Source organism: Pavona decussata, unplaced genomic scaffold (assembly GCF_977016875.1).
Source record: "Pavona decussata unplaced genomic scaffold, jaPavDecu1.1 SCAFFOLD_29, whole genome shotgun sequence".
NCBI lineage: Eukaryota > Metazoa > Cnidaria > Anthozoa > Scleractinia > Agariciidae > Pavona > Pavona decussata.
In genome coordinates this window covers 1321277-1343365 of record NW_028145452.1, presented here as the reverse complement: position 1 = coordinate 1343365, position 22089 = coordinate 1321277, and the positions used below count along the sequence as shown (strand labels likewise).

General features: G+C 40.7%; 3 protein-coding genes across 10 annotated transcripts in view; all 3 read left to right on the top strand.

The window, feature by feature from the left end:
- Positions 1–14614, top strand: part of LOC146484855 (uncharacterized) — a 44489-nt gene extending 29875 nt beyond the window's left edge. For 4 of the 6 annotated variants that reach the window (XR_014863531.1, XR_014863532.1, XR_014863533.1 and 1 more), the window contains one exon: positions 14522–14614. The gene's annotated coding sequence lies outside the window, so the exon portion shown is untranslated. Of the gene's footprint in view, positions 1–10960; positions 11019–14438 lie in introns of those variants that run through there. The other 2 variants (XR_014863534.1, XM_085104307.1) reach the window with 2 other exon arrangements.
- LOC146484856 (uncharacterized) lies at positions 350–11018 on the top strand. Of its 3 annotated transcripts, none has more exons than XM_085104304.1 (5): positions 350–462; positions 4147–4264; positions 5030–5353; positions 5808–6068; positions 6757–11018. In XM_085104304.1, the coding sequence occupies exons 2-5, from the start codon at positions 4153–4155 to the stop codon at positions 10917–10919; spliced, it is 4860 nt and encodes a 1619-aa protein (XP_084960430.1). In that variant the 5' UTR covers positions 350–462; positions 4147–4152; the 3' UTR covers positions 10920–11018. The 3 variants fall into 3 exon arrangements, with proteins under 3 accessions (XP_084960430.1, XP_084960431.1, XP_084960429.1); XM_085104305.1 differs by lacking the exon at positions 350–462 and adding an exon at positions 2858–3087; XM_085104303.1 differs by lacking the exon at positions 350–462 and adding an exon at positions 2858–3459.
- Positions 14615–15465: 851 nt separating the features above from the next.
- LOC146484854 (uncharacterized) lies at positions 15466–18840 on the top strand. The gene has a single exon (XM_085104302.1). It carries the CDS (start codon positions 15746–15748, stop codon positions 18725–18727), a length of 2982 nt encoding a protein of 993 aa, XP_084960428.1. The 5' UTR covers positions 15466–15745; the 3' UTR covers positions 18728–18840.
- Positions 18841–22089: the final 3249 nt, after the last annotated feature.

Below are 22089 nucleotides of genomic sequence, written 5' to 3'. Positions count from 1 at the left end.
TTAGTAGTAATTATAAAGTTCACACAAGTGATACCTGTTATGAACTTGGGCCCAGTTGTTCAAAGCTAGTTTAATTATTAATCAATAAGGATTCATGCATAATCAGTTAAAATTAAAATATTAAACCTGAGGCTATTGGTGCCTCTTAATTTTTTTTAAATAAGTAAGAATTAAGGGATAAACTTGTTTTTGTTCTTAGCGAACACCTAAAAAGTCGCTCTTTTTGCAAGCGATCACGGAAGTTAATTCCGCCTTTCCATGCATCCGGAAGTCCATTACACACGATTTATTTCCGTTTCTTTTCACTTCCGTCTTTTCGCTGAAATCATCACCCAGATTCCGCGAAATATTTAGACCGAAAAAATACCTTGTGTGGCATTTTCAAAGTGACATTCATGTGGACAGTGTGAATTATAAATTTTTAAAAGACGTTTTTTCAGCTCCGGTCCATTCTATTCAGAGGTAAGAGTATTTTTCGTGATTTTATGGGAACGTAAGCCGGTCGCATCAATCAGGTGTAAAATTAATAATATGTGAAAATAGGAAAATTTGCACAAGAATGTCACAAATGCCTTTTGTACTAAGTATACAGTAGTAGTGGTAGTAGTAGGATTTCACAGAACGGGTTTATTGGTTTATTGCATATATAAGTTGATAACATACTTGACTCCCTCACTTTAAAAGAACTATTAAAAAAAAATCTCCGTGAAACCTCTCGCTCGATCGATCCCGGTGATTGTGTGGATCTTAGCTTAGCGACCCTTTTGCTTATTAGCACTGCTGGCACGTCTATGAAACATATCCATCACTCACTGCGTATGACACGTACAATTTACGATGAAGTTGTACGTGCAAAGCGATCACAGTTTTTGAAATGGAAGCAGAAATTAGAAATTGATGTCCACCGGGTCAATATGGCGACCATGCACACTCGGCTTAACGTCGACCCGACGTTATTAAGCTTATAAAGTTCGGAAATCGTACTAAATCGAACTCAATTGTCCCCTAAAAGTTTAACACAGTGACTGGAGCAGAAATGAACCTTGTAGCTCCATTGATAACAGTACGCCATGAATGTCTTACTGAGAATGAGTAGCTCACGAGAGTCGCATTCCATTAACAATACCATATTTATTCGATTAACTGCCCTGGGTGCTTATTTAATTTCGGGCCCATAAGTGGTGGGCGCTTATACAGGGTGGGTGCTTATTATTTTCCCAACATTCTCAGCAAACAAGGGATAACAAGTTTATTTCGCTTCAACAAGACAAAATAAAATGCAAAAGTTAACACGTACAAGCCATATAAACAATATAAAAGTTCATTGACTACCATATCTAAAACCAACTGTGGAACACAACTGACGCTCCTCTTACTTCATGCTGGCCTGGGCTAGTACATAAATGTTTTTGTTGTTGTTGTTGGGAGTGGGGTGGGGTGGGCGCTCACGCTTAGTAAGTTTTTGGACTTTCATGGAGGGCACTTATTTGAGGGTGGGTGCTTATTAACTTTTTGGACTTTCATGGTGGGCGCTTATTGGAAAGGTGGGTGGTTAATCGAATAAATACGGTATTTTACTGATCTGTCAGTAAGATCTAATATATATCTCACGTATGTTTTCAATGAAATTCACCGTGCCTAAGGATTGTACTGAAACCAGGCATAACTAATCGATGACATGAATGAAATCAATGAAATCAATGAGTAATCAATAGGATATCAATAGGTAATCAGTGGATTAGTCATTGATTATTGCCGATGATCAATGAGTAATCGATGACTTATCGATAGGCCACAAAATTTTTGGTTATGGATTAGTCATGGATTGTATTGATAAGTCATTAATTTCATTCATTACTCATCGATATCATCTTGTGGCTGATGACCGTATTTGGCGAATAAACTGAACAAAATAAAAACAACTTATTATATGTAAGCAGTCATGTTTCCAGCTTTAGTCTATCCAGCTTATAAGTACATGTGAATTTAAGCTTCAGAAGGCCTATTTTGTTAAAAACATTCTGATAAAAACATTTCCAGGAAAGACGTCAATGTAATAACATTTGACAGTACACAAAGCACATGGGTTCTGCAATGGAAATAGTCCTTGCAAATTGATTATATTACACGTATTCATAAGTGATTCATGTACCTTTGATCTTTCCTCTCAGATCTGCTATGGGATCTTATTGATGTAGTCAGTTCTTTAATTATCCTTCGGTAGCTAGGGCTTTCTTATTTCCCTCCTCCGACAATCGTTCAAATATCTTAGGTTTGTTGTGAATTTCGGATCCTCTACCCTGGGACCTTTCCAACATGTTGGTTGCAAACTGCGCGATGGAAATTTTATTTCACTCGCAAAAGGCGCAGACTGCTTCTTGGCTGAGTTCTGCTGTGTCTACAGCAGGGCCAGGCGGTATAATAGTCGATGAGTAATCGATGGGTCATTGATGAGTAATCAATAACATAAATAGGTAATCAATTACATCAATGAGTAATGGATGTCATCGATGAGAAATCGATATAGGCAACAAAATTTTTGGGTTTCGATTACTCATCGATTACTCATTAATCATTGCCAATAACCAATGACTAATCAACTGATTACCCATCGATTACTCATTGATTTAACCAATTGATGTCACTGATCATCGATTAGTTATGCCTGGTATAAAGCACGCAAATGATGCCATTTTGTGTACTCTTGCTTTTTTGTGGGGTAAATCAAAAGATAAAGTTCACGCTTAGAATAGTGCCGCTTTAATTACCCTTTCACTGCCAAATTTCTTGGACTCTCTGGACAATTATCTCAATGTAGATGACCAAAACGGATTTAGTTGTCCTGGTTTTCCTATATGAGGATCTCCCTTGAAATGTTCGCTGCTCTGCAATAACGAGGACTCAAGTTTTTTGTGACGTCACTTATTTGAACCGTTGTTGTTTTGCTCGCGAGCACAAACACATTCTAATCGGTAAGTACTCGGTTTATAAGTGTACTTTCGAGCCATTTTCCGCCGCAGAAGCTCCCAGGCTGGCATCATAAGGCTGGAGTGGAGAGTAGAGGCAATCCTCTGAACGAATCCAGAGGTGAGAGATGATTCTATAGCGACAGGGACGCCAAAAGTGTTCGTATCGAGTCATGGTGGCTCACGAGTGAAGTTGTCTCTCTGGCCGTTCTGTGGGTGGATTCTCGGACCTACCAAGGCAATTTGGGCGAGATTTGACTTACAAAGAAAACGATGTGTGCGATATTTTGCCAGTAGGACCGGGTGGCTCGACAAGATTAAAGATGGCGGGACTTGCATTTCGCCGTTGTATGGAAATTACCCAGAATGCAACTGGGACGGCAAAGAGGAAATCACGGGCTTTGAAAAGTGGCTCGAATCAAATGGCTGATGTTCGAACAGCTGTACGCGCGAAAGGCAAAATTGGAGATAAATGCTTAGTCATGAGATTAAGGTTTGCTGTCATGAAGGAATTTTGGTTTCAAAATGAGATTTTGACTTAAAAAAGTGGAAGCAAAGATGTGTGTTTTTCAGCTTTCCTCGATGCCGCAGAAAACGGGCATTTTTGGTTTTGCTTGAAAATAAATGTTGAAATGGAACGGCAAACGGAGGATAAACTCAGTTTATTTGTTCTTAAAGCCTAAACCACTTACTGATTGACACTATTAGTAGACCATAATAACCAGATTTCTGGATTTGAGAACGTGGCCAATCTTGAAAGCGGTAGCCTCTAAAACGGCGAAATTAGTCGCCTTTAGCAGCGAAAGGGTTAATATAAACTGCAAAATTAATCAGAAGACGTCAAATGGCTCTTCCTTGCTTACACTTGCAAGAAGACGGATGTACTTTTCAAAGTGTGCATTTTCTTACATACAATACATAAAAAGAAAATGGAATAATACACATCCAAATCTACTGGCTCAAAATTAAAGCTGCTTTGAAATAATGTCTGCAAAAGAAATGAAATTGCCTTCATTCCCAATGTCAAATGGCAGTTCATTCCATACTTTTGTCGCTGCCACAGTGAACGTACATGAGTACCTGTCTCACTTTACTTCTAGGTGCTGATAAAAATATTCCACTGTTGGATCCGTAGACTGTAAAGTGATCTTTCCCTAACAATTAGCTTGTCCCTTTTCAGATCGCAATGGCAACTGGCCCGAGTGGGCTCATAATGGTATCTAAAGTGTCAATTACACCTATGGGCACACTTACTACTCCAACAGTTGTAACAGCACCTTCTGCTGCTGCTGGACCAGGTAAGTGTGGAAAACAAACATTTACAGAGTGGATACTAATTTTATGAACCAGGACATCGTTTCCCATCCCTAAGGTTTGAATCTGTAAATATTATGCACTCTTCTATAATTTGAATATAGGCAAAATGATACCAAGTGAAGAGGTTTACTATTTCTGTGCAACAGAAGGACTTATAAAAAAACCCTATTGCTTATCACGAGAAAGATAGCCTTTGCTGTTGGGGGCAAACACTATTTTGTGGCAAGGCTTGAAACCACAGGTACCCCCAAGCTCTATAAAAGATATAGGCCGTGACCTTTGCGTGAGTGTTGCAATTTGAGCGTCACGGCGAGCATTGGAGCGATTGAGCGCGATTTTAGTGAGTTTTAGTTCCATTGATTTTCTCTCTATATATCCCTTTGGTCACGGCCTGTATCTCTCATAGAGCTTGGGGTACCTGTGTTGATACTGGGCTGCTCAATAATAACATGACTTCCGCAGAGCCTTTCATCTGTCATGGAAAGAAAAGCTCTGACAATGGATGACTAACAAAACCAAACCCTATGTCTGCCATGTATGCATTGGGACGTTTCTTAGCCTGTTCAGTGTCAGCGTACCTCATATTCTGTTCTGTGCTCATACATGACTGAATGGTGAACTCTAATCGATCAATCTTGGGAAAAGTCTGCTTTTTATAGAGCATTTTTACATCCAAACCGGACGAAATGATTCTGTTAAACATTTTACTTGCTGAGCCTACAGCTCTAACTTTATAATTTTTTTAGTCAGCAGCTTTGATCTTGGAGATAACCAGAAGAGATGGATGGTGATTGGCATTTGCTTGAACAGGCTTTTGTTACCAGTCCTCCGGGATTTTGTGGGTCAAGAGATACCTAACCACTTCACATCCCTGAAGACTGCACACGGAATTGACGCTCAGGTCTTTGGGCGCCATGTGAAGAACGATGGACCGTTTCAGCTGAATTATGGAAGCATCAACAATAACTGGGGTCTATTTAAGAAGAAGGTGCGTTTATATGATTACAAAGTCAACACGGCTGAAGACCTGGCAAAACTTTATCTTGAACCACATATGGCCAAGTTTACAGGTAAAACTGAAAATATAACTGTAATTCTTTATAGGGTTGACCGCATTCAAAACAGTCGTGTTTCCCTATTTTCAAATGGATGACTTAAAGAGTAGAAAAAACAACACCAATTAAATTCCACTAGCAAACCCACGGGCTCGGGGGTCGTGCAGAGTTGAAATGTCTTTATGCACGTTATTTCGTGAAAAATATGATCATGATTTCATAAGGGACTTATATATCTCTAAATGAGTACGACTATGATTTCATAACAGACCATGGAAAACTTGGGGACTGTTTAAGAGAAAGGTGCGTTCATTTGATTGCAAAGTCAACACGGCTGAAGACCTGGCGAAACGTTATTTTGAGCAACACATGGACAAGTTTGCCGGTGATAAAATATAATTATGTTTTCGCTGAACAAATTGGGTACCCAGCAGACCAGATAACATCCAAACACGTGTTTTGTTTGCAGGATTTGATAACAGCTGTGACTTGTCAGCAGTGTTAGGAATTCTGGCGAACTCTTCGATTATTCCTGCTCTTGTCCAAACAAATGCCAAGCATGTGCGCTCTAAAGTCAGAAATGAGTGGGGCCATTGCAACTTTGATCATTGGACTGATATTGAGTTCAAAAACTGTTTCCAGATCATGGAGACCATGGTTCGTTCTCTGGGACTTCCGAAACCGGACGAAAACAAACAACTCGACGATCTTCTCGACTGGGAGACTAAAGGTTAGTTGCCATTCTAAGGTTTAGTATTCATGCAGTTGTTGTGTTGCAAGTATTACACTTTTGGGAAATTGCGAGGGTGTGTTCCTGATATACCGTATTCACTCAAAACTGAACCATGCCATTTCATAGAAAATGTACAATAATTTGCACATCCTCGTTCCTAGGGTCTCTCCTCTTCACATCCCAGGGAGCGAGAGACTTCTCTCGCTTCCTGGGACGTGAAGAGGAGAGACCCTAGGAACGAGATTGCAATTTGCACCCGTGAACGCCCGCCTTTTCTTATAATACTTTTGAGTCAAACCGGTCTTTTTTTCGATTATTAAAATTCACTAATTGAATCTCTTTATAATGTACGTACACACCGGCTTGAAAATATGAGCCCTTCTGCATCGTGCAAACGATAGCCATAACCGCAATCTGTGGAGGTCAGGTGCAACCACAATTGGACAGGGTTACACAGAGATTAATTTTCCTTTCATTTTAGCAGATATTATGTTACAAGTATCTATAGAATAAAAACTTTAAACATGAAACAAAGAAAATTGGGATTGCCGAAAAACAAGACACTCATACACACCTTAGTAACGCTATTTTAGTGGCGCAGTAACGACTTTATAATTCTTGCACGGTGCACAAAGAGGACAGCCAAAATATCGTTCGCGTTACCAATGCATTTGTGTCCTGATAGGTTTGCAGCTGTGCATGGGCTGCCCAGTGGATAAAGATTTGGTGAAACTGATCAATGTGGAGGTTGCCAACCTTGAAAAAGAAGTGGAGGATATTAGAAACACAAGCACGGATGAAGCCAAGAAAATATGGGATGCCCTTCAGACTATCAGGGACGAAATTGATGAATTTGACAAGCGAATAGCTGATATTGAGAAGAGGCTGGAAGAAGAGCGAAACGAGCGGTTAGAAAAACAGGAAGAAATGTCAGGTGCAATTGGAGATATTTCTAGTGACTTAACAAAACTTGAGAAACGCCAAGATATTAGTGAAGAGAACATCTCCCAATTAGAAAATAGGCAGAGTGACCTTGAGACCACTGTATCGTCCGTAAAAGACGAACAGGCTGGTCTTGCTTCTGAATTAGGGGCTCTAAAAATCGAGCAAACCCGGCTGGATTCTAGAGTAAAAGCACTAGAAGAGGGTAGTTTAAATGCAACATCCGATACTAAGATTTTTCAAGTCCCTTGTCGCAATCCCTGCTTTTGTGGTCGTGATAGCGAGCTAGAAATCATTGCAGCGCAGCTCAAAAACACCGGGAATGGCTGTGTTCATTCAGTTATTTGTGGTCTTGGGGGTGTGGGGAAAACGTCTCTCGCTGTAGAATTTCTTTGTCAGCACGAGGGCGAATATCCTGGGGGTATGTTTTGGATTTCAGGGGAAAATAACAATATCTTTCAAAGGTCTATCAGCGAGTTAGCGCGTCAAATTGGAACTTTTGAAAACAATTTTTCCAGCTCTTTGTCGAGAACTCTTGACTGGTTGAGAAGACGTGAAGAGTCATGGTGTTTAGTCGTAGATAATCTTGACGAACTGGAAATGTCCACAGACATGCGTAAGCTGCTCACTGGTCACTGGAAACACGCGGCTCGTGGTCACATAATCATCACCACAAGGAGGGAAGTGGCACAGGTAGGAGAAGAAACGGGAATTGAAGAGCAATGTTGCATTGAGTTGAAATGTTTGACCGAGGAAGAAAGCATTCAGTTTCTACGAATGCGAACAGGAAAGGCTGGTGGTGAGGACAGTGACATTCGTGAGCTTGTCCGAGAGCTTGGAGGACTACCTCTAGCACTTGATCAAGCTGGAGCCTACATTAGATGCCTTAAACAATCGATTAAAGAGTACGTGAAGAAATATAAGAAGCAAAAACTACTTCTTTTGAAAAAGAAGACAGCACGGCTTCTTGTAGAAGACACATCTCCTGAGCGGTTGGCTGTCCACACAACGTGGCTGTTGAATTTTGATCACATCAGTCGCATCTCAGAGGAGATGAGTCTTGGAGAAGTACCCATTCTTGTAATGCAGGTGTGTGCGTTTCTTGGCCCAGACGATATTCCTTACGAGTTGATCAATGAGGGGTTAAACAAGGAGGTAAGTTCCACAGCGGATGGTGGTTCGTGGGATCTGTGGGATCAGTCTGAGGTAGTGTCCCTTCTTACCAAGTTTTCCTTGTTTCAAAGATTTGGAACAAATTCGTTCAATGTCCATCGTCTAGTGCAAGAAGTAATACGTAGCCAGCTGGAAAAAGAAACTGAGTTGAAAGTCCTTTCTTGCGCAGTACACATCCTTCACTTCGCACTGGTTCATGCACGTTCACCGGCAGCAGTTTGCGAAAGTTTCGTTGAAGATGCTGTTTTTAGTGTTGGAAATCCCCCGTCATTGCATCTATGGGGTAAGTTAGCTTCGCATGCCACCTATTTGCAAGAGCATTTATGCACGTTCTCAGCGAAACATAAGGACACGGTCCACACTTTGCTATATACCGAAAAAACCATGCGCGTTTTTAATGAAGCAGGGATCTTTTTCAGTGTTTCGCAAGAGAAAATCAAAGCTCAAGAAATGCAGGAATTGAAACTGGACGTTCTGGTGAAGATTGAAGAGTCCGACTCTGAGGATGCCAACAAGCTTCCAAACTACTTCATCGACATCCCTTTAAAAGACAGGGACTACAAGCTGATATCGCACTGTATGAGGCAACATCCTCCAGAATTCGATGCTATGGATGAAACTGATTCCTCTCAGAAGGAACGTGCGGAGGAAGCGAACCAGCTGAGAGAAAAAGGTAACCATTTGGTACAAAGTAAAAAGTATGAAGAGGCATTGAAACTTTATTCCAGTGGAATTGATTTGACGGCTTATGACTATCGACTGTTTTGCAACCGGGCGCTGTGTTATTTGAAACTTGGTCAGCCACAGAAAGCACTTGATGATTGTGAAAAATGCCTTTCTTTAAACCCCAATTATAGTAAGGCGCTGCAACGCAAGGCTTGGGCTCTAAAAGAGCTTATTGAAAGTGGATCTGCTCAACGAATAGGGCAAAAGAAGGCAACTTTGGCAATGGCAATTAAATTTTATCCAGATCTTCACACTGATAGTGTGTTTTGTAAAATGTTTCCAGAACTACCCTTGCACACGCCTAGAGAAATATACAGTTCGACTCAGTTGGCCTTCGCTCTGATGACGACGCAAGAGAATGAAACCCTGTTCTTGCATGAAGGAGAGTATAATTTAAATCACTTCGTCATCTTTACTGACCTTCAGATTGTCGGTCTAGGACAGGAAGTCGTCTTGGCGTTTAAAGAGCTCTTTACCATTTTCAACAGTCGGTGCTTTTTTGAGAACATCGTTTTTCCAGAAGGAAACTTTGGTCTGGTCTGCCGAGGAAAAGATGCAGCTATTCACATGAACCACTGTAAAATTTCCGGAGGATATTCCAGTTGTGAGGACTTCCCAGAATGTAATGGTGGACCAGGATGTATAGCCGCCTCTTTAGGAAAACCTGTATGCGATCGTACTGGTAAATTTGGGAATACGGAAGGTTCTGGAGTCGGGGGGTTTCCCGGAGTGCAGATTGGAAATGGAAGCTCTGCGCTTATTGAAAACTGTGCCGTTCATAGCTGTGGCGGTGGAGGCATTCTAGTTGCCGAGGAAGGTTCTCAATTGGAAGTCAGAAAATGTGACGTCTTCAAGAACCACCAAGCAGGTTTAGAAGCAAGAGATGGTGGGAAACTTGTTGCATCTGAAAACAGGATATTTAACAGCGGTTATCACGGCGTCTTAATTGGGCCAAATGCTGGAGAATGTATTATCAATGACAATAAGATCTTCGAAAATGCAAAAGAGGGTATCTTTGCTGGGAGCAACATTAACGAGGTAGTGATACGAAACAACGATATTCATCACAACAGACCCTTTGGTATTTCTCTGGATGGCGACTCTCGTATCTTGATTAGTGACAACAAGATTTTTGAGAATGGATTCTGGGGGATCCAAGCCAAATTACGAACATCAGCTCACATAATAAGAAATACCATCTCAGGCAACAAGTGCGGTGGCATTTTAATTGGTGTAAATTATTCTGGACGAGTTCACCTGGAATCAAACATCGTTCGAGACCATAGTGGCCCGTGGCTGGAGTACCAGAAGATGAGCCGTAGTTTTCCTACTGATAAATTCCTTAATCCGGAGTTAAGTGTTCTGGGACTACCACCTGGAGAAAACACGTTTTATTCCAACCCTCCCATTCTCAGCCATAACAAAGAATTTAACAACGAAGAAGGCATGTACCATCCAAGGGAGGTTGTTCAGCGAATTTACAGCGGTTGTACGTTTTGCCGCCGCCCGAAAGATGATGTACAGCGCCTCTTGAAGTGTCCAACCTGCCACATTGCATCGTATTGTTGCAAAGAATGTCAACGTAAACACTGGCCCACACATAAAACATTATGTATCGCTTTGAAAAGTCGTTATTCTGTAACAGTGAAGATTATTCCTTTCACTGAGGGGGCGACAGTCTACACAAGAACTTTTGGCAGTCATTTAAAAGGCATTGGAACAGGCCCAAAACCAAAACGTAACAGTCGCCAAAAGTTCATCGTGAAAATTCAAACTCAAACTTCAAATAGCCATCCGTTGCAGTTGCTGACTGTTTACGACAAAAGCCTCACCCTAGATTGCAATATCCAAAGCGCAGAAATCTTCAGCATAATAGTGGAATGCGGTGTTCTTGGGCTTTTAAACAAATTCACAAGCAAAAAGGTGTTTTTCTGGACCAGGTTTGCTGAGAAAGGAGAGAAACTGACAATTTTTCTCGATCACTTGGCTCCTTATCAGGAGTGGTAACTGATAACAGAAAAAAAGCAAGTCACTCTCGGTCCTAGAAGATCATTCAAAAGAGCAAACGTGTCGTCAATTCACGTGAAGGTAGAATGTTTGAGAAAACCGCTTGAAAATCACGTTGGCCCCACCAATGGTCACAATATTACACAGGGGATTTCAATGTGGGGTGTGGAGATATAGCACATGACAAAACTGGAATGGTGTCCTGGGCACACAGGAAGACCTAGGGTGATTGAAATACAAATGGGCTAGTTCCGGAGGTCCTCCACTTTCAGTGTTCCAACTGTTTGAGCGGAAATCACTGTTTCCATTTACCAAACTTTCCATTTCCATTTTGTTGGCTGTGTGTACCAGTGACCGACAAATTTCATTCGGCCCAATTGTTCTCATCCTTGCCATCTCCACCCCTTCTTCCAAAGTTTCAGGGGCCGTACGCCGATTTCAAGTACGTTGCCATAGACATGCAGTTCTACTGTACAACCAGCAATTCGTTGCGATTCAAGTTCCCGTTCAATGGTCTTCTAGTTGTACCTACGATGAACACATCACCCCTTTTGCTCTGTTAAAACATAGGACTGTTGTACATAAACGCGCAATTTCAGCTGCAATGTTTTGACATTCACCTATTGCGACCTTTTATGAGGAGTTTCATTGGCAATCACCGCAAGAAAACATACAAATAGGGCGACAGAGCCTTTGTCTTTTACTATCTGTAAAATGAATTAACTGAATCAGACAAATATCGCGCGCTATGCTGCCAAAGTCATTTTCAAAAAAAATAAAAAAATTTAGATAATTTTGTGATCATCAAGATTTCATCCCGAGTGGGCGACAACAATGCAACATGGAAAATGTTATAGCTTTTGAATGCAAAATTTAAACTTTCCACGACATTTATATTTTATTGGGTCGGGTTAATACCATTTTGAGTTCTCGAACCGGTAAACTCAACTGACCTCTTCAGTCAGACCTTTCTCGTTATGAAAAAAATATGGACAAAAAGTATAAGACGAGGACTCGAAATGAGATCGCCAGCGTTTCTGGACAAGGATGGGGCAAAAGCAATTTGGTAGTTGTTCTTTTACTTAGTGAGGATAAATCAATCAATTAATCAATTAATCAATCAATCAATCAATCAATCAATCAAGTTTTCATTAAACAATGATAATTACATGTAAAGGGGTTTGTTCAGGTTCAGGTTCATTTATTTCACGCTATTTACATAAAATTAACATAGAAAGAAAAGTATAGTTTCAACAGATGATTACAAAATAAAATAATTACAGTACAGATTATAAAATGTGTGTGATGGTCAAAGTAGGAAAGGCTTTCTAGTTGACCACAACCTTCTTTTAAGTAAACAAAGAAATGACACTGAGCTTTATTGGGATATAGTAGAAAATGTAGGATATGTTTGTAGAGCCTAGGATTAATGTACAAGAGAGAATTACATGTATATAAATTAAGGTATGTTAGAGATATGCTGAACCAAGCAAGAAATCTAAACAGGACAAGCTCAATAAAAAAAACCCAAAACAAAACAAAAAGCATACAAACAAACATCCAACAACAACAACAACAACAACAAACAAAAACAAAAAGAAAGGAAAAGAACAATACATAATAAGCAGCAGCAAGAGCAGCGACAATAAAGACCAAAATATAAGCAATTATTATTATTATTATTATTATTATTATTATTATTATTATTATTATTATTATTATTAACTCTGTTATTTGTTTGTTGAAGCGCTTTCGTTGGCCAGATGAAAATAGTTTCAGCATTGCTAGTGAAATACGTATTTTTTTGTAGCAAAAAAACTGTAATGTCAGTAGTTTTATTGAAATACATCAATCCATCTAAGTTGGCGTGCGTGAAAATCACAGATTACACTTTACCAACATTGACGATCTTTTGTGCCGTCACTACACTAAAATCGCTCCAAATTACGACTACCATTTTTGAAAAAGGGCGACGCGAAGCCTGCAACCCTGGACAAAAGTATTGATACAAATTCGATTTGCAGCAATCTCTATAGTTTCTAGCCTCCTACGCTGACGGCGTTCTTTGGATCGTCACGTCACGCACTCATGACAAGGAGTGTTTGACCAGAGCCAAAGAACGTCCGCGAAGGGTTAGGTTCGCCAAGAGGAAATCCTTGTTTACCCGCCCCTCTCCCACGACAATAGTGAGCCTATGTGTCCTAAAAGCAAGTTACAAGTCAGCATTGAATGGTCGAAACTTGTACAAAACAGTACAATTGTCATTTCATATGGGAGAAATAGAATGTGCACGTTAGTGTTTGATATTTTCAGTTTTCTCCCACGGCTATTTGTCCAGGATTGTAGTTATTGTATATTTTAATAGACGTAAAGGGAAAAATCACTATATTCGCCGCAAGATTTACAAAGACTTGAAGAGTAGCTGTAATTGAAAGGCTGTAATAAAATTCTAAAACTTTTTATTTAATTGTGGTCATATTTAACTATTATTCTACGAGATAGCCAACCAGGCGCGTAGCGCCGAGTTGGCTATAACCATCAAATATCCAACAAGCGTGAGTGGAAAAATTGTTTCATAAGAAACAATAAAAAATTTTTGCTAGATCTTGCAAATTTCGCTTTGTTAGAACACCAGAAGACAATGTAATGGTCACTATTTCTCGGGCGCGGTATTAATAACTCTTATAATCCATCAAACATTTTCGCTCGCGCGCGATTGGCCTAAACGCCTCACGTGACCGAATATACCCCAGCTAAAACTGGGGAATATCCGATGATATTCCCCAATTTCAAAAACTTCAAGGCGCGTCTTGTTTACTATTAAAATTAATGTCAAGATGGGGGAACGGTTGGCTTTTGTGACAGAAGGAGAGATAAACCTGCTGGTTGATAAAGCAGTATCAGAAAACAACATACGATCTAAACGTTTTTGACGGTTAACTGTTCTTAAACGAGATGTTCAAATACTCAAGCTCGTTGCTACATGTTGCGAAAAATATTTGAAGGATAATAACCACAATAGCCTCCATTTGGCTTTAAAAATATGCTCAGATATTTGTCCTTGGACATTATCTGCTCCTCGAAGCTCAGTTTTCCTCGAGCGAACTGTTCGCTTCTCGGAACAGATAATGTCCGCGGACAAATATCTGAGCATATTTTCGCGCCAAATGGAGGTTATTGTTTATATATACCATGGCCGGGGCACCCAACGGTTGATTTCGGTGAAATATCTGTTCGGAAGGCATTCCCCGCAACAGAAATGCGGATTAAATTGTTAAGAAAACAGCAATACCACCTCAAAGTATACTGGAAAGGTATCCCTTTGTTTTTGGAGGGGTACATGTGTCATTCATGCTCTCTCTTCCGCAGAGGCCCCTTTTCGTTCTTTCGAGCTGTATGGGGCCTGGGGAAGGGAAAAGGAAAGCGCGCAGAGGCCCTTTTCCTCCGTTTCACCACTGATGGAGCCACTGCGGAGGAGAGAATCATTCATGTGTGAAGTAAGGCTACAATTGTAGCTAGGTTTTGGGTAGACCGACAGTACCTTAGAAATTCGGGGAACAACATTCTGTTCCCCAAACATTTCCTACGATTTAAATGTTCAGCTAAATAATGCCAATAGTTGAAACTGTTAGCTTACACGTATTTGCCTTTAAAAAGGCAATGAGATGATTAAGTAATACAGGACTGAGTCCACATTTTAAGTATTTTACTTTGCTTATTCGAGCTGGGTGCCCATGATAATGAGTCTAACACTGACCCTCCTGTTGTTTGTAAATTTTAGGACGTTTCATAACCTGCGTAACAGCTAATTTTCCGGCGTACCGATTTATCGGCCCACATTGTAGGTTTCAGCACATGGGTAAATGTACACGTTACAATTTGTCCGCCGATATCTTCTCCTGTTGGTGTGGCGCGGGGTGAAAATCAGCTCGATTAAAAAAAATTGAGGCACTGCCAGATTTTAATAAATTTGGCCTATTTTAGTCCGCTCATTCATTTTTAATTGAGTTACATCAGCCTGATTAATCTATACGCAAATTAGCATTAAGCCTGAATCAATTTTAAAACGTGTTTATTTACAAATGAAAATTTTAAAAACTGCAAAAGCCGTGAACGAAGATCCTGCTTGCTTGTACGTTGGATCTCACAGGAGATCTAATCAGCCAAACTTGAAAAATAGACGATGAGAAGTCCAAAGACTACTGCAAAGCTGACACAACGTAATATATTTTAAAACAATATTTCGGCTGGCCAAACCAGCCTTCTTCAGGTTTAGATGTTACTAAATTATATAAATGGAATTAAAATATATATCATGGAGGATGTTGCAATACATGGGAGCAGCGGAAATGACGTTTACAAGGTGGTACCAAAGGATGGGGAAATAAGTAAAATAAAATAAAAAAATTACAATTAATTTAATTTTTTTAATTTTTTTATTTTATTTTACTTATTTCCCCATCCTTTGGTACCACCTTGTAAACGTCATTTCCGCTGCTCCCATGTATTGCAACATCCTCCATGATATATATTTTAATTCCATTTATATAATTTAGTAACATCTAAACCTGAAGAAGGCTGGTTTGGCCAGCCGAAATATTGTTTTAAAATATATTACGTTGTGTCAGCTTTGCAGTAGTCTTTGGACTTCTCATCGTCTATTTTTCAAGTTTGGCTGATTAGATCTCCTGTGAGATCCAACGTACAAGCAAGCAGGATCTTCGTTCACGGCTTTTGCAGTTTTTAAAATTTTCATTCGTCGAGTTTTAGCCGTAGGTCTTCAACAGATCCGTTTTTCCTGCTTACCATCACTTTATCTTTACAAAATGGGAATTGATATTATATCCTGGAGAATTCGCATTGGTGCCTTCTCGCCGAAAGCCACAACTGGTTACCGCACATCCCAAGTCTGCCAAGTCATACAAGAAACCTCCTCCAACTACCATGCTCCTCTTAAGCTTATGATTTTCCTTACTGCGTTATTCTACATCTCATCGCTTGTCATCTGCATGGACATTGAAACAAATCCTGGCCCACCTTCTTCTCCCGCCGAGTCTACACCTCAGTTCACAAGCCTTTTCAATGCCACCAAACGCATCCACCTGAAGCTTATTCGCTATCAACACCACCTTAAAAACTATGAATTCTACACTGCTAACGACATTATTCCACGCGGATTATTACCACACTGCCTACCTGCCTTTGACTCTAATAACTTCTGGTTCCATAGACAATGGAAAAACATTTGTTTCATCACCGCCCGCCGACATCTAACCCTGCTGACAAAGGAATGCCGCCTCAAAATCAAACTTATTCACAGGGAACTCTCCAACTGCAAGAAACTTCTAAAAGAACACTGTACACCGGAAACATTTTCTTTTTATATTAGTAGAATTAATTCAATGGCTTTATCTCTTGAATCACTACTCGCTCGCAGACGTGCTAAAAAGACTAATATTTCACGCGCCACTAATTCTAACGTCACCGTAAGCGATAACCTTAACACATTTCTTAACAATAATACACAAGCCTCCACACGTACACGTAATCGCCGTAAACGCAAACCACGTAACACTCGCACAACCATCAGACTTGACACAACCTCTGTCATTAACCTGTCACAAACTCCACTTTCTAACGACGAATCATCAGTTCTTGCTCGCGGTTTAACCTTTTGCCCTACACCCAGACGTATTAACTGGTCAGAAGTGTCAGCTGACATTAATGACTTCACACGACGCATGCGACTTACGGAATACTTTCACGATTATAACAATGCCTCTAATCCTAACCCAACTAACCCATTCCGCAACAAAAGCTCATGGACGCCTCCCACTAACAGAGATTCAGCATTAAACGCATACATAGATGCTATCAAACATGACATCTCCACCTCTAATCTCAATCATATAACCGACAACTTAACCTCACATGAACGACAATCATTACGGAATCTTAAGAAACGACAAGACATCGTTATCAAACCGGCCGACAAAGGCTCTGGGACGGTAGTGATGGACAAAACCTGGTACATAGACGAATGTAATCGACAGCTTAACGACGTTAAATTCTACAGAAAACAAGACGGAGACATAACTAACCAAATTCAACAACGAGTTACTATTTACGTTCAACGCATGCTCAAAGACGGCTACATTGACGAAAAGACGAAACAATACCTTATACAAACTGACGTTAAACCTGGACGCTTTTACATTTTACCTAAAATTCACAAAACTGGAAACCCAGGACGCCCCATAGTTTCATCTAACAGCCACCCTACTGAACGCATCTCACAATTCGTTGACTACCACATTAACCCTCTCGTCTCTTCCTTGGATTCGCACATTAAAAACACTACTGACTTCCTTAACAAACTCTCTAACCTTGGAACTCTACCTAGTAACGCCATGCTTGTCACTCTCGACGTTTCATCATTGTACACCAACATTCCACACAACGAAGGAATTGATGCTTGCCGTCATTTCCTTGAAACTCGTACGGACAAACACATTCCTACTGAGACACTTTGTGACCTTTTACGCATAATACTGACCATGAATAACTTCACATTTAATCAGCAACACTATCTTCAGGTCCATGGTACTGCCATGGGTACTAAGATGGCTCCTTCATTTGCTAACCTTTTTCTCGGCATTTTCGAAATTAACGCTCTCTCTAATGCTCCTTTCCATGTCCATACCTGGTGGAGGTTCCTTGATGATATTTTTATGATTTGGACTGAAGGTCTAGATCATCTTAAAATATTCATCGATTACCTCAATAATATTCATCCCACTATTAAGTTCACTAGCAGTCACTCATTAACTAACGTTCCTTTTCTCGACGTAATGGTATCTCTACATAACGGCACTATACAAACTGACCTATACACTAAACCTACAGATAAACACCAACATCTTCTTAGTTCATCATGCCATCCTCAACATACTAAAACATCTATTCCATTTAGCTTAGCTCTTCGCATCCGCCGTATCTGTTCTACTAACGCTACATTTCAAATCCGCATTAATGAATTAAAAGCTTATCTCCTCGCACGAGGATATCATAACACCTTCCTGGACTCACAATTCCTACGAGCTGCTAATATTTCTCGCACTGACGCTCTGCAAACTAACCGTAACGACTCTATTAACCGCATACCTTTTGTCGTTACATATAACCCAGCACTTCCTCACCTCTCTAATATATTACGCAAACATTTTAACATATTACTTTCCTCCGACCGCTGCAGGGACGTTTTTAAACACCCACCTATCGTCGCTTACAGACGCACTTCCAACCTTCGCGACATTTTAGTTAAAGCACAGCTACCGACTGTCACCGCTCCTAACAGCACTAATTCACCACCAGGATCTTTCCGCTGTGGACAAAATTGCGCCACTTGTCCTTACATTTCTAACGGTCTTAAACATTACACATTTTCTTCAACAGGCGAAACCCGTAACATCACTTCACACATAACCTGTAACACCAAAAATTTAATCTACATGGTACAATGTAACCGCTGCCATTTACAATACATAGGTGAAACTAAACGACGTCTCAAAGACAGATTCAACGAACATAGACGCCCAGTTGACAAAACTAACATTTCATCCAAACCAACCACTGTTTCTGAACATTTTCTTTCTCAACCTAACCACTGCCACACTGACATGCAACTAATACCACTTGAAGTTATCCACTCCTCACGTGATTCAATCAGAAAAGCCAGAGAATCTTTTCTTATAGATTTAGCGGGGACCTTGGAACCCCACGGTTTGAATAGACGTGATGAATTGTAATTTTTTTATTTTATTTTACTTATTTCCCCATCCTTTGGTACCACCTTGTAAACGTCATTTCCGCTGCTCCCATGTATTGCAACATCCTCCATGATATATATTTTAATTCCATTTATATAATTTAGTAACATCTAAACCTGAAGAAGGCTGGTTTGGCCAGCCGAAATATTGTTTTAAAATATATTACGTTGTGTCAGCTTTGCAGTAGTCTTTGGACTTCTCATCGTCTATTTATTTACAACAATTCTTCACATTTCTCACAACAACTACCCCATCTTTAAAAAAGAACCATTCAGGAAAAGTATGTTAATAGTTTAAAAATGGACACAGGAATTTGTTGATCAGTGTGGGTAACCTTTTGGTATATGATGCTGCAGTAGTCAGGTTCCCCAAAGAAGAGTACCAGGGGAGCCCCCTCCCTCCCCTCCCTCCCCCCCTTCCGCAGAAAGTTACCCAAACAGTCTTTTCCTGGGTTTTCCTAGTCCTTAGCTAAGGCATTCTGCCCCAGTCAGGTCAGGTTCGTGTACGTGTATCGTGGGGGGGGGGGGGGGGGGAACTTGGGTTAAGTTTTGCTGGGTATGTGCCGCTGGCCTCTCAGAGCCCCTGGCCCATTATAGGCTATTTTGTGGCCAGTTATAGACCCCATCTTCGTCACTTTTTGGGAAAATGTAATTTTCGCGATCCCAACTAAGTCACTTTCTATTTATGCATCTACTTACAAGAACGGAATGTAATGCGAGGTGATTGTTACATTTAATAAACAACAACTTTCTGAACTTTTTAACCGAGACCATTTTGAATCCCTACTTAATCAGGAGCTTATGGGTCATAAGCTCCTGACTTAATGGAATTTTATCACCCCAAAAATCCGAAAATGTGCGACCCCATTCTAGTAACTCTATTGAAAATGAAACCCCATTCTAGTCAATCCAGGCGTGAAAATGCGACCCCATCCAGCGGCACATCCCCACTAGCCTCTTATAAGGAAGTAACCCCCCCCGGGGTGTACGCAAGGTACTGAGAACCTAATCTCGTACCCAGATCTCCCACGGTCAGGCGGAGGGGCACATTTCGACATTCCCGAACCGACGACTGAGATCGGGGTACGAGATTACTGAGAACCAAGAACAAGTTGCCTGATGAATTCACCGCCAGAAATAGGGGTATCGAATGGTCGCATTCGATTTAAAAGTGCTCGCAAAATTTGACCTTTGCTCGAATTGCTCGCAAAAATTACACGGGTACTCGCTTGCTCCAACCTCGTTCCCAGGGTCTCTCTTCTTCCCGCCCCAGCGAGAGAGAGAGAGACCCTGGGTGAAGCTGGTCACGTGGCACCCAAAATCTGGGTGCTTGACACAATTAGCCGTTAGGGAGGGGTAGTAAAGTATGTAGTTGTTGCTTTCTCAGAAGGACGGAGAAGCCAGCTACGAACTTTACGACAACAAGCGATTTTGCAACCAAGCATTTTTACATCGCACACCCACTTGAGACCTGGAAGAGGTTCACGTTTCTTCCACTCAGGTAGAGTGTTGTTAATCCAAAAGAATTATTTTAAAAACAGTCGTTTCGGGACGCCAGAGGGAAACCGACAGACGATGGGGGACGCTTGAGTCAAAACCTAAACAGGCATGGTGATTAGAACAGAAGTATCGTTGGCTTTACGCCTTTTAACAGAGCTCCAAATGGGGTGAAATGGGAAAGAAGATCAATTTTAGTATTGCCGAATGGAACACCAAGAATTTTCGGCAATAGAATGTGAGCAGGCGAAGTGCTCAGAAATACCAACGGACTGAAGCAAGCCGCGTGTGAATATAATTCAAAGGTACTTTTCATCTTAGTTTATTCCCTATGTCCTTGACTTAAAGACGTAGTTGAACGGAAAATATTGAGCTCAGAGCGCTGATTGTGATCGAAAACAATGTATTTATTCACAGGAAATCGGTGACCAAATATATATTCAATATTGTGCTTCGCAAATTACATGTAAATAAACAGAATACTGAACAAGAAGAATGTATTTGTATTTTCTTGGGTGATGAATTATTATGAACTAAATTTCATTTTATAGAGCAAAAGATGTACTCATTACCTCAGTTTAAGCTCGAATAAATGCTATTTCCGGTACAATTCATGGAATCAGTTCCAACTAGTGTAGAGTTGTAGAGTTTATGATCAACTGCTTCATTGACCGTTTGAAATTCCCTAGATTGTACTTAATATACGATTTTTGCAGACGGCATGAAACTGCACCAAATCTCTCGCATTTTGCTTGCTTAAAATCGCACCCGCTTGAAAATCTCTGATCGACTCTTGCGAATAAAATAATTGAGCGAGTATACCCCGACTGGGGAGAAGTTTGTCGTGTGCTGTCACGTGACCAGGTTCAACCAGGGTCTCTCTCTCTCTCGCTGGGGCGGGAAGAAGAGAGACCCTGGGAACGAGGTTGCGCTTGCTCGTGCTCGCAAAATTTTTGCAACTGCTCGCATGCTCGCATTCTCGTTAACATGTGCTCAACATTCTCGTCCCCAGAGCCGCCTGGTCCTCTTAGCCGCTGGAGGCTGGGCACGAGGACCAAGTGCCTTTGGGGACACAGGATTACGGAAGTCCTAGATTCTAGGACTTCCGGTACTCATGTATGAAGTCTTGAACTGTCATTAAATTTGGTGAGAATAACATGGCGGCTGCCAGAGGCGATAAGTTACTGGCGAATGTTCTGCGTCTTCTTATTTTGGAATCGATTTTTCTTCGTGCGCAGCTTGGGAACGCAATTATTGTCGAAAAAAGGAGGTATATGTAAGGTGTCTTTGCCTTCGGCAAATCCTTGATTTTCCAGCTTTTGCCCTTTGTTTTGACTCATGGCTGAAGGTCAGTGACTCCATCATTTTGGTCGCATCGCCGTTGAATGAGCTGACGCGGAATCAGATATCAAACTTGACAGCATGGAACTGCCATCTGCAATGACTCTTTAAGGCTAATCGTTAGACTTCTCTGTATCCCAGATGGAAGGAATATTTTAAGTTTATTGGAAAAAAATTAGAAAGGTTTTGGACAGCGTTGAAATTAGGGAAAGATCAAAGCAGCTGTAGATGTGCCATCTCATTGCAGAATGGTAACAAGTTTTATTCTAATTCTTTTCAAAATAAACATATAGATGCTCTAGAACTATATACTTTGTGATCAGTCTAAATCACACTATACAAACCTATGAGGGTTAATCTGTCATTATGTTAAAGTTGTACAATGTTATGCAAATCATTAATGGAAAGATGACTACACTGCGTTCGCATTTTTAGGATGGAACTGGCGTTTCGAGGACTCAATTTATAATACAGATGGACCATCTGATGGCTCATTCAATAATT